At 39.2% G+C, this 12968-nt stretch overlaps 1 protein-coding gene and 1 pseudogene across 1 annotated transcript; one reads left to right on the top strand and one right to left on the bottom strand.

The window, feature by feature from the left end:
- Positions 1–2880: 2880 nt before the first annotated feature.
- On the top strand, positions 2881–7377 carry LOC108866074 (annotated as a pseudogene).
- Positions 6730–9399, bottom strand: LOC108865541 (uncharacterized mitochondrial protein AtMg00810-like). Its single transcript, XM_048581793.1, has 2 exons — positions 8257–9399; positions 6730–6813 (listed from the first exon to the last, which is right to left on the bottom strand). The coding sequence occupies exons 1-2, from the start codon at positions 9397–9399 to the stop codon at positions 6730–6732; spliced, it is 1227 nt and encodes a 408-aa protein (XP_048437750.1).
- Positions 9400–12968: the final 3569 nt, after the last annotated feature.

The following is a 12968-nucleotide window of genomic DNA, read 5'->3' as shown; positions in this document are numbered from 1 at the left end:
TTCATGAAGATGAAGCAGAAGAAGTGCCCAAAACACCCCCTCCTGAACAAGCGTTGGGATCGACCCGTTATCCAATTAGGCCTGAAGGTAAGAAGGCTTCAAAGAGAAAAGGGAGTGCTTCGAAGAATGATTATGCAAAGTATATGGAACAACTTGCTCGCCAAGGTGAATTGACTTTGGCGCCGGCAATGGAAAAATTTGAGGCTGATAAGATTAGAGAGGAGGCAAATGCTGCAGCTGTTGAGAGAGCATTTCAAGCTAATGAGAGAAAAGAGTGCTACTTAGGCAAGAAAGGGAACAAGATAGAGAAGAAAGAATGGCTCAATGAGATCGTGACATTATGAACACGCCTTTAGAAGAGAAGTCTCCAAATTCTAAATATTTTTGGAAGTCGGAGAAAGCGGATGTGGTGCGAATGAGGCGTGCAAGAGAAGCGAGAGTAAGAGGAGATGGTCGTAGCACCCCGGCAAGAGAAGATCATCCTAACACCACAAATTGGTTAAATAATGATGAATAGAGTACTTTATGTAATTGGAGCCCATAATTTTCCAATCACTTTGGGTTGTAATTTCTTATTTATTGAATAGAGTACTTTATGTTGTTTCCAATTTATTGATTTTAGTTCTTTATTTAATTTGGTAATTTATTTATACTAAGAGAATCTTTATTCAAAAGACATTTAAACACACCAAATGAAATTACATAAACATACCAAATAACAAAAACTCACTAAATGAACTAAAAGAAACACACCAAATAAAATTAAATAAACACACAAAAAAAAAAAAACAAACAAACAAACACACTAAATGAACTTAAGTATCTTGCGCTTGTTTCAATTCCCACTGGTGCTCTATCAAATCAATTTGCCGGGCATTGTGCATATATGGCCTTTGAAGTGTAGTATATTGTTGAATGATCAATTCATTGTAACGTCCATCCCCTTCTAATGGCTCATGTTGCACTGGTTCTTCGGTGGCATCATGAGCACAAATATACATGTTCTTGAATTGTTTATCGTGTCTGGCTCATATTCATCAACGGCATCATAATTGTACTCATCTTCCACAATCATGCTGTGAAAAATGATGCACGTCATCATGATGGATCGAAGCGACTCTACATCAAACAATCTGGTAGCACCCCTGACAATGCTCCACATCCTTCCTGCACCCCTCTTGATAGCTTACAAAGTGTTTTTCCTTTGGACTTCGCGGATGTGGCATTGTTTTTACAAATGTTGACCATCTTGGGTCAATGCCGTCTGCTAAGTAGTATGGCCCTTCGTACATACGTCCATTGACGCAGTACGTGACTTTTGGTCCCTTTCCTTGCAGGACATCATTGAACACTGGGGATTGGGCAAGGATGTTGAGGTCATTTTGAGCTCCCGGAACCCTGAAAAAGGTGTGCCAAATCCATGTATCAAAAGATGCCACCGGCTCCAAAATGATATTTTTTGCTCCTTTTATGTCCCAATAAGCACCCTGCCATGCACTTGGACAATTTTTCCATGTCCAGTGCATAATCGATGCTTCCAATCATCTTAGGAAAATCTCGCATCTCACCCTTCTTCAGAAGCCTTTGCAAGTCCATGTCAGTAGGTTTCCAGAGGTACTCTGCGGTGTAGATAGATTCGATTGCTCTGCAAAACCTCATTAGGGACTCAAGAATGGTTGATTTCCCCATCCTCGTTATCTTATCCACTTGGTCTGCAAATGCTCCATATGCAAGCATCCGCAAGGCAGCAGTAATTTTTTGCTGTGGAAGTAGACCCATAACACCAAAAGCATCATTTTTTTGCACAAAGTAAGAATCATGGTTGCAAACAGCAATCATGATTTTGTTGAACAAATATCGTTCCATTCTAAAGCGACATCTAAAGTACGTATCAGGGAATGCACTATAACGGACAAAATAATCGTCCAAGAGTTCCGTTGTTGTTGCCTACTTCTATCAAGGTTTCCAGAACGGCTGGGCCTACAGATCTGACCCATAGATTTAATTACTCGACGGGAATGTGAGGCTCTTGCCATTCTTGCTTCGTCATCTCTCCTTCTATGCTCCTCATCCTCTTCCCTCTCATTTTGGGCCAACTGAAGATTGAACATTCCTTCTAATTGGTTAAACAATTTTTCCTCTTGTTGATTGATTTCCCACATCATTCTTGAGGAAGAAGAAGACATTGTAAGAAAGAAGCAGAAACTATGAATAATGATAGAGATTTTGGTGAAGAAGGAAGCAGAAACTATGAATAATGATAGAGATCTTGAGAAAATTGGTGTGAGATTTGTGAGGATGGATGGTGGATTATATGGAGGATTCATAAAGGATTAGGTTGTAGATAATGTCACATGGTATGCTGTCATTCGTTAAAAATCTGATGGAAATCTATCCTCAAAGATTGTAAACAAATTATAACACGTGGCGCGACATGATTGGTTAATAATCTTATCGGAAATCCATCACCAATAATTGTATTTTCGGATAATGACACGTGACACAACGAGTACGATTAAAAATCTTATCAAAAATCCATTACCAATAATTATCTTTTTGGATTTTATAACAAGTGGTGCAACGACAACAAGTAATACAAATAAAATTATTTTGTATTATTGTATAACTTTTCGAATAATGACACGTGGCGCAATGAGAACGATTAAAAATCTTATCCGAAATTAGAAATAAAATTATTTTGTATTATTTTATAAATAAAAAAAATACTAATATTTTATTGTCTATTGCCAAGGCTATTGAAGTGCAACGGTGGAGATGCAAAAAGTGATTACTATTTATTAAGAGTAGTTACTGTTCACTGGGTGTATAGTATAATGTATTGCCTAGGAGAAAGGTTCCATGCTGGAACCGCTCTTAGATTGTTAATTTGTTTGATATAATTGATTTTACAACCCTTGTTCTATCAAAACTTTTTGCAGGAGGAAGAAGTGGAACTCATGCTCTCTTCGATGTTCCCGAAGCATGTCACCAATTTATACGACTTTCTTGCTCAGTATCAGATTGGGTTGAAATTCTTATTTGAAAAGAGGTAATACCTATTAACTGCATAAAACTAAGAAAGAAGATCGCATCTTTTAGTCCCAAGTTCCAGCCTTTGGATAAGACACCCTTCTCTCTCTCTCTCTCTCTCTCTCCCCCGAACTTTATCAGTGTTTTTTGTTTGTTTTCTTTTTTCAGAGCCTCAAAAGCATAAAGACCCAATGTTGCAGGTGTCCCAAGATTAAAGAACTCCGAGACTATGGATAGATGATTCTGATTTTTGTCATTAGTATTATTTTGGACACTTCGCGTTTCCAATATGTTATTTTGGCATTTCTTGCGACACTATGCGTTTCCTATATGTTATAACAGGGACGCCACTGCGTTAGTATTCCAAACCCATCAAGCGATGTTATGTGGGATAGTTGAAACACACGACAATGATTGATTGGGTTGGAATACTGCAAGACTAGCATCCTAGTTGTAGATATGTTGCGTGAGGATTTGTCTTCTGTATATGAACTGAAATTCACGAGGTTTGATGCTATAAGTTTGAACAGAAATTATGTTAAATTGATAAAAGTGAATGGAAATTGGTTTCAATACTGATTATTGGATAGAAACAATTATTGGGTGTGCTGGATTTAGGTCGGTTTGAAGAGCATTTTGTGATTTATTTGGTACTGAGATTTACTCTATGATTTCATTAGTTCGTAGGCCCTTGCATTGGCTTTTTGTTGGTATTGTTAAACCGTGTGGTGTTACTGAAAAAGTTGAGCAAATTAGATGATGGCAATGCAAGTGAATGTCCGTCAGAGGCAGGAGATATTCGGGATCGGGCTCTTTATAGAAACAGGCACAGTTAGAGTCGCAGCATCCACTTGTTTCCTTCAGAGGGCATTCAGCTCCAATCCTATGGGTTCTGGGGTCGTGACCCTGTTGCGTCCAAAGCAATTTCCCCTGTTTCTTCCTTGCTAGAGGAAATCATATCTCCTCTTTCCAGTGAAGCTATCATACATGAGGACAAAAAGAAAGTGAGCTTTAGGTTGATACTTTCTCATTGTATGTAATCTTCGTTAGAGATCATTGACCATGTACAGGAGATTTGGTTTACATTTTCATTAATCACGAACATAACAAAGTCAAACATGTTTGAGTCTTCCCCCCTTTTGGCTGGATCATGCTAGTAACATTAAGTTATTGTGCTTGTACATGCAGGACAATACGATAAGGTTGCCAAAATTCTTGGAGTACGGTTCATGCATGGTTCATTTAGTTGTGTTTGGCAGTCTCCAGGGTAACACACTTAACTTTGTTTCTCAGCGTGTACCAAAGTGCATTTTATTTGAATCGCAATATATGTGGAGTTTGTAGCTGTTGTTGCCTTCGTTTGACAAGATTTGGATCTTCAGATGCTTGTGGAAGAATACACCAGCCATATTCTGGTCTTTACAATTGATTGAGATAACTAGATCTTATCATGCATTACAAAAAATTTCCTTGCTAAAAATATAATTTTTTTTGTGGAAACCTCTCTAGATGAAGATGCTTTATAACGATCAACTTGCAACCATTCTATCTTTATATTGTGAAACACTCGAGAACAACATAAATACTTGTTCTCTAAACTCTTTGATCATGCTGTTGCAGGTTAGGATTTCTGTTTGTCTTCTTGACAAAACTGAATGTCATTGTAACACATCGTGTTAGATATTTCTTTCATATCAAGAAACGTACTTGTCAAGTAGAGTATTTGACACACAGCATTGTGCAGGTCTTAACGATATATCTGCCGCAAAAGTTGTTTGGTCCTGGAGTTGTTGATGAACAAGCAACCAGACCATTCTCTACCTTGATCTTCCTTTTAATATGCTCTCTCTCTCTTTCTCTCTCTCTTCTCTCTCTCTCTCTCTCTCTCTCTCTCTCTCTCTCTGTCTCACACACACACACACACACGCACAAATATACTAGTCCCCTTTATTTGGCAGTGATTTATTGATATACATGTTTCTGTAAAATTAGTCATGAATGTTAGGAGGGAGTTGTACTACACATGGTATGATGATTATTGAAGTTTAATCAAGTTCCGTAGGACCTATGTTTTCATAATTTTTTCTCTTCATCTTTTCATTTCTAAAGTCATATTTCTTCGGCAGTAATATAGAAAATGTGGGAAGATCTTCCAGTGGAAACTTTATTCCTAATGCATTTTTGTGGGTTGGTTCTTTCTTGATGGGGTGGTTGGGTGTTGTTTTCGAAGGAGATATATCCTATACGTCTGATTATTTGCCATTGGATTGTCAACCGGTTACTTAGGAAGCCTTACAACTTTCAGCTGTTGGAAGCAGAAAATGCTTGAACTCAGTGCTGAAGGCCATTGGATGTTTGCTCTGCTCGGTTTTCTAATAGGTAATATGTCGTATTCTAAAGAATTGCTGCAGTAGACATGTAGCTGGCTATGCCAGGCATGGTGTTTCAATTTCATTGAATCTAGCTGGTTTCAGCTTTGATGCCTATTATCCATGGATTAATCACAAGCCCAATGTAGCTCAAATTGCTGGACTAATCTGTGCTTCTCTTTCATGTGATGGATTATATTAGGCTTGTTTCTTGTGGCCTGCTCCATCAATTTTGGCGTAGAGACAGCAGAGGGTTTTAGGCAGCTTCTTGATGGGAACTCAGTATGTGGTGTCACTAGCTCTAGAAGGAGCTGGGGGTTGACAGCCACAAGTGTCACTTGGTAGCTTTAGCTGTGTTGCTGCTGATGCTAGGTTCTCCATGAAGCGTGAGTGAATAATGTTGAGAGAGGAATTTAAAAGTGACAGCAGTGAGGTGCAACTGTGGTTGGGTTGTATTGTTGGACCTCTTGATGCGTCGATCTGGTGGTTCTTAGCCTGGCTCAATGGACGTGTATTAGGGAAGTAGGGTTGTTGAAATGGGTTCCATTTGGTACTCTAATTGCCAGTGTTTTTGCATTTTGTGTCATGGCTGCCCTGTCTACTGTGAAGAAAGTGGTAAGCACTTGTGGTATGATCTCTGTCCATCCACTCGATGACTTGATCCTCACCATCACTTTTCGTGTGTTATGGTGTTGTGTTCAGAAAGCTTACAGTGCACGTATATTAGTTTGTCACGTTATGAACTGCCAAGCCTGTTAGTTTGGGTGGTGGTTTTTTTTTTCTCGTCTGGGTTTTAAAAGTTTCTTCGAGGTGTACTCGTTTCTTTTACAATATTTTGTGTGTTGCCTTTGTCCTGCATTGTTTGGATCCATGCTCATGGTTTTTCAATAGAAAAATCAACGAAATCTAACGTGCAGAATTTTTTCTGTTTGCGCAGATGAACACTAAGACTTGCGACATTGTTGCAATAGGCATACAATTTGGATTTCTAGGTTGACTGTGTACTGCTTCCACCTTCATTGCTGAGTTCAATGCAATGAGAGAAAGCAAATACCCTTGGAGAGCATACGCTTACGCCATGGCTACGATGTGCAACTCGTTTGGTTTGGAGATCCTGATATTTTGTGTACCTGTTTGGACAAGGGGAATCAAGTAGTTAATCTGTGGTTATACCTCGAGATCTTCTTCACCCTCGCTGGCTTCAATCTGACCGAAGAACGTGCTTCTTGAGTGTCACAGAACCTTGCAGGAGATACTTACACGAAATATTTTTCTCGTATCTGTCTCTTCCCTCGGGCGACGAGCATGGGGGTATTCACCCGGTTTCATGTTAGTTTCTGTCGATCTTACAAAAGTATCTCCAGACCGGGTTGCGACCAATGCTAGCTTGAACACGGGCCAAGTTCTTATTGTACTGCAGGTGAGTTGGCATAACATCAGAAAACTAGAGTAATTCATAAATATACTCTACTATATTTTACATTTCACTCGGTATCTTCGTAATTATTGTAAATCTTTCAACAGAATAGGGATTAAGTATTTATGACACTATTTGCACTTATTACCATATCGTTACATTCAAACTGTGATTTGTAAATAAAGAATAATGACTTTGTTTTAAAGAAAAAATTACAACGATATATTTACACTAAAGAGGATGAAGATATGGTTAAGCCCCACAATAAATCAGTCATAATAATTTAGTTCAGATTATTCATTCACGAGATCAAAACATAAGACTTATTTGACAAGTGGAAATGAATACAACCTTAATAAATTAGTTCGGACTATTCATTCACGAGATTCAAACCCTCAATGATAAACGTTGAGAAATACAACTAATAGTAAGTTGTTTGCTTGTCAATTCCAATTGGAAACTTATAATTACATCATTCCTTAAAAGTAGTTTGCTTGTCGAAATATTTATTCTTTTCCCCCAAACCAACCACCACGTGATTTTACACAGCTAACATCAACTTGTTTCGGAGGCTACATTATTGTACTAACTACTTGGACGTTCTTGAACTCGTTTTGGAGGGTAAAAGGTTTTAACTTACAAACAACAAAACCCTCCTCCAAAATTGGTTTTGGGATGTGACTCTGACATTACAATTTATTTAGTACAATCAAACTTGTCTCATCTTTTCCTTTCTTTTCTTCTGTAAATATAAACTACAAAAGTTTCATAAACGACTTGTAGTTCAAGTGATTATGAATATATACTTTTGTGTCTGAGGTCCTGAGTTTAATCTTCCGGTGTTCTTTGTTTCTTAGGCATCGTTTGGTATCTAGAATTTTAATGGATTGGATAACTGTTGATTTTCAAGGAATGAATTGTATCTCATTCATTCATTTTTTTTTGTTACAAGAACAACAAAACATATATAGAGGAACCTACAGAAAACTAAGAGGAAAGCTACGGAAACAATGGAGAGTTAAGACCCCTCCATGACACCTCCACCTAACTTAAACCACTAATTAATCCTTACAATGATGATGAGGTCTCCACTCTACCTAACTACACATCATCAAGGCTTGCATTATGCCTAAAGTAGATATTAAACTAAGATGCACTAAAGCATCACTTAAGTTTTAGCCGAAAGTTTGAATCCATGCATTGGCTAGCTTTCCATTATTCTATTCTTCCATGATACTCCATGATGCTTCCAACTCTTAGGAACCCTACTTCCAACCCTACTTCAAATAAACAACCATCCAATACTCCCCCTCAAGCTGGATCCAGAAGGTTGATGGATCCAAGCTTGGAGAGGAGTCTTTGAAACTGATGAGAGGCCAGAGGTTTGGTGAATATATCGGCCAGCTGATCGGAGCTTTTTACATAATGTGTCTGAATCACCTGCGACTGTACTTGTTCACGAACATAGTGACAGTCGACTTCAATGTGCTTCGTCCTCTCGTGAAAGACTGGATTTGATGCTATGTGCATAGCAGCCTGGTTGTCACAAAATAAGGTCATTGGTTGAGTCGTGAACACACCTAAGTCACATAGAAGTCCTTTTAGCCATATCAGCTCACACGCGGTTGAGGCCATTGCACGATATTCAGCTTCGGCACTTGATCTTGCGATGACAGTTTGTTTTTTGCTCTTCCATGTGACCAAATTTCCACCGACAAAGGTACAGTAACCAGTGGTGGACTTGCGATCGATGGCATTTCCTGCCCAATCTGCATCGCAGTACCCCATGATTTGAGTGTTGTCATTCTTCGTCATGTGGATGCCACGACCAACGGACCCTTTTAAGTAACATAAGATCCTTTTTACAAGGTTCAAATGCTCGATGGTGGGGGAATGCATGAATTGACTGGCTATACTCACTGAATATGAGATGTCAGGTCTGGTGATCGTTAGGTAAATCAGCTTACCGACAAGCCTCTGATAGGAGCTGATATCCGAGAGTGGTGTGCCTCCCAAGTCAAGTTTGAGCTTGCTATCGAGAGAAGTAAGTGCAGGCTTAGCATCGCTCATATTAGCATCCTTGAGTAGGTCCATGACGTATTTTCGTTGATTAAGAAATAGTCCCTTGTGAGAAGATGCCATTTCGATTCCAAAAAAATACTTCAGCACCCCAAGATCTTTAATCGCAAATCTTTGTTGAAGTGACTTTTTGAGTGTGGAGATCTCTGCAGCATTATCACCTGTAATTATTAAGTCATCCACGTATATCAACACAACTAATTTGCTTGCAGCTCCCGTGCGAACAAATAATGATGAATCTGCATTACTCCTTTTGAAACCAACACTATGAAGAACTGAACTTAGTTTTGCATACCAAGCACGAGGCGATTGCTTCAATCCATAAATCGACTTATGCAACTTACACACCAAATCAGGCTTCTGGCTTTGAGGGTGTCCTGGTGGCAATCTCATATAGACCTCTTCTTCAAGATCACCATGTAGAAAGGCGTTCTTTACGTCCATTTGGTACATGGACCAACCCTTATTGACGGCAACAGACAATAGGACCCTAACTGAGTTCATTTTTGCAACAGGAGCAAATGTTTCTTTGTAATCTACCTCAAATGTTTGAGTGAATCCTCGAGCCACCAGCCTGGCTTTATGTCTTTCAATTGAACCATCAGAATTAAACTTGATCTTATAGATCCATTTGCAGCCCACTGCCCTTTTTCCTTTTGGAAGTTTGGTGATGCTCCAGGTGTTATGTTGGTCCAGTGCTTTGAGTTCATCTCGCATTGCTTATTTCCACACAACTTGGTTATTAGCCTCATGAAAGTTTTGAGGCTCACTGTGACTTGAAATGGTATTAAGAAAAGCAGCATGAGATGGAGTCACCTTTTGATACGACACCCAATTAGAGATTGGATACCTCGGTTTATATGTGACAAAATCTTGAAGTCTTGTGGGAGGTTGTCTATCACGCCGAGGGTTGCGTTGAGGTACTGGGAGAGTTGTCTCATCCTCGTTCAAATTATCAGCCACACTTTGAAGATTTTCTTGGTTGCCGCTGTTATCATCATCCACAGAACCATCAGGATGAGTGCCTTCATTGTTGACTTCAGTGAGTGGTGTAGGAGATTCATCATTGTTGTCATGGTTAGAACCTCTTTCGTTTAAAACATCTGGAGTGCTGATTTCATCTGGAGTGCTGATTCTAGGTAGAGGAAGCAGATCAGAGATACACTCCCCCTGACCTGTGGCTTCAAGTGACTTGCTGAAAAAAGAGTTAGCTTCATGGAATCGAACATCTTTGGATACAATGATTTTTCTCAGTTGGGGATCATAGCACTTATATCCTTTTTGTGTTGATGAATAACCAAGAAAAATGCATTTGAGAGCTCTAGGGTCCAATTTATCTCGATGGTGTGACTGAACATGAACAAAACAGACACAACCAAAGGTTCTAAGATGTGAGAGGTCGATTTTTCTTCCTTTCATGACTTCAAGTGGAGATTTAAACCCCAAGACTCGGCTAGGAAGTCTATTGATGATGTACACAGCCGCCATGGCTCCTTGGGACCAAAATCTCTTTGGTACATTCATGTGTAACATTCATGCTCTTGTTTTTTCCAGTATGTCACGATTTTTCCTTTCGGCTACACCATTTTGTTGAGGTGTGCCAACACAGCTTGTTTGATGCATGATACCATGATTGCTCAAATATTGTGACATGAGATGGGACGTGTATTCGGTGCCATTGTCATATCTTAAAGTTTGAATTTGAGAAGAAAAATGGTTCTTAACAAGGTTGTGAAAATCCTTAAATACTTCCATCACTTCACTCTTAGACTTTAAAAGGTACAACCAAGTGGCTCTAGAGAAATCATCAACAAAGATCACATAATACTTATAACCATCAAAAGATTCAAACGTTGGTCCCCATACATCTGAGTGAAGTAGTTCGAAAACTTTACTAGTCCTAGATAAGGATGGGTTAAAAGGCAATCTAGTGTCCTTAGACAAATGACAGGTTTCACACGAAATTAAATCATTCCCTAAATTTGGAAACAAAGATGACAAAACAGGTTGAGAAGGATGAGCTAGACGTTGATGCCACAATTGACTATCTTGGGATGGATTTGACTTGGCTTGAAATCCCCTGGGACTGCTCTTTGATATGTAATAGAGACCATCTAGATAAAACCCTTCACCAATCGTCTTCTTAGTGAGACAATCCTGAAAAATGACATTGTGAGGAGAGAAGATGGCTAAACAATTCAAGGTATTGGTGATTTTTCCCACAGATAGAAGTTGAAATGGAAAAGAAGGAACATATAAGGCTACTGACTCAATTTTGTCCGACATTAAGTGGATATTTCCCTTGCCTAAAACCTTGGAACTCTCACCATTGGCAGTTGAGACTTGAGAAGGTTGCGAAAATTTTTCAAACTTTTGAAACTTAGAAACATGATTGGTCATATGATCTGTGGCACCCGAATCAACAATCCAAAAATCATGCAACATATTTACATTAAGAGCAGTTTTGAAAGCAGTCATGATACCTTGCATGTCATCTCGGGACATGTGTTGTGTGTCCGTCAGAAAACCAGCGAACTTGCCTAGCAAAGCTGTTAAGTTTCCATCTTCAAAAACGACCGTTTGATCACTCTTAACCTCTTCTTTCTTGCTTTGAAGATATGCTGCAAACTCATTTATGAGTGCAACCGGATTTGCTGTGAAGCTCTTGAGTGCGTCAGACCCATGTGAGGTTGAGGTAGATGCATTGTTGGCTCTGTGTGGTGCACGGTTCAGTCTTTGTGAGCCCTTGTTATCCTTCATGAACTCTGGCTTTAATTCTGGATGTAAAATCCAGCATGTCTCCTTAACATGGCCAGTATAGTTGCAATGTTGGCACTTCAAGTGTGGATTCTTCACTTTGTATTTTCTTTCGTTGGTTAGGTAAGACCTTGCTTCAGTTACATTGGTCTTTGTGCCAATGTTCATGACTTTCCTTCGTACTTCTTCACGTTGGATTGTTGCACATACACTGGTGAAGGAAGGTAGTTCGGGGTTCATGAGTATGTGGCTTCGTAGGTCTTCGTATCCTGAATCGAGGCTTGATAAGAGTTGGAATATCTTGTCTTCTTCTGGCCTTTTCAGTAGCACGGACGCTTCAGTTGTATGAGGCCGATACATTTCCAACTCATTCCATATGCTCTTCATGCTGCCAAGAAGTTGAACAAATGGCTTTCCTTCTTGTTGCAGGTTGGAAATGTCCTTCTTTAGTTGAAACACACGTGCAGCATTGTTTTGACTGCCATACATCTCCTTGACTGTCTCCCATAGCTCGAATGATGATTCAGAATAACTGAATATTTCAGCTAGTTTACGCTCCATGGAATTTAGGAGCCATGACATAACTAGCTGATCCTTGCAAAGCCAGTTTTCATATGTTGGTGAGGAAGCATCAGGAACTTCGATGCTTCCATTTATGAACCCTAGCTTGGACCTTCCACCTAGAGCAAGGCTCACTGCTCTCGACCAAGGTAAGTAATTAAACTCATTTAACAAGACTGAGCTTAACCTTTGATTTGGATTGACATCCACCTTAGACATATTTCCGGAAGAAAGAACCGGTGAACTTTCAGCATCTGACCTAAGAGGATTGTCTTCAGCCATCTTGAGGATTGATCACGTTCGGATGAAGCAGAAGCAGGTTATTTTTCCTGCTCTGATACCATGTTGATTTTCAAGGAATGAATTGTATCTCATTCATTCATTTTTTTTTGTTACAAGAACAACAAAACATATATAGAGGAACCTACAGAAAACTAAGAGGAAAGCTACGGAAACAATGGAGAGTTAAGACCCCTCCATGACACCTCCACCTAACTTAAACCACTAATTAATCCTTACAATGATGATGAGGTCTCCACTCTACCTAACTAAACATCATCAAGGCTTGCATTATGCCTAAAGTAGATATTAAACTAAGATGCACTAAAGCATCACTTAAGTTTTAGCCGAAAGTTTGAATCCATGCATTGGCTAGCTTTCCATTATTCTATTCTTCCATGATACTCCATGATGCTTCCAACTCTTAGGAACCCTACTTCCAACCCTACTTCAAATAAACAACCATCCAATAATAA

This window comes from the organism of the source record quoted next, unplaced genomic scaffold, assembly GCF_019419815.1.
Source record: "Pyrus x bretschneideri cultivar Hongxiangsu unplaced genomic scaffold, Pyrus_bretschneideri_v1 Contig17, whole genome shotgun sequence".
Classification (NCBI taxonomy): domain Eukaryota; kingdom Viridiplantae; phylum Streptophyta; class Magnoliopsida; order Rosales; family Rosaceae; genus Pyrus; species Pyrus x bretschneideri.
This window is presented reverse-complemented; position numbering and strand designations above follow the sequence as displayed.

What these genes read in the sequence shown, in the direction of transcription:
- LOC108865541 (XM_048581793.1), bottom strand. Translation starts at nt 9,399, where the DNA reads ATGAACTCAGTTAGGGTCCTATTGTCTGTTGCCGTCAATAAGGGTTGG. An exon ending in GTGAACAAGTACAGTCGCAG is followed by an intron (nt 6,814 to 8,256) that starts GTGATTCAGACA and finishes ACTCACCTGCAG; the next exon opens with TACAATAAGAACTTGGCCCG.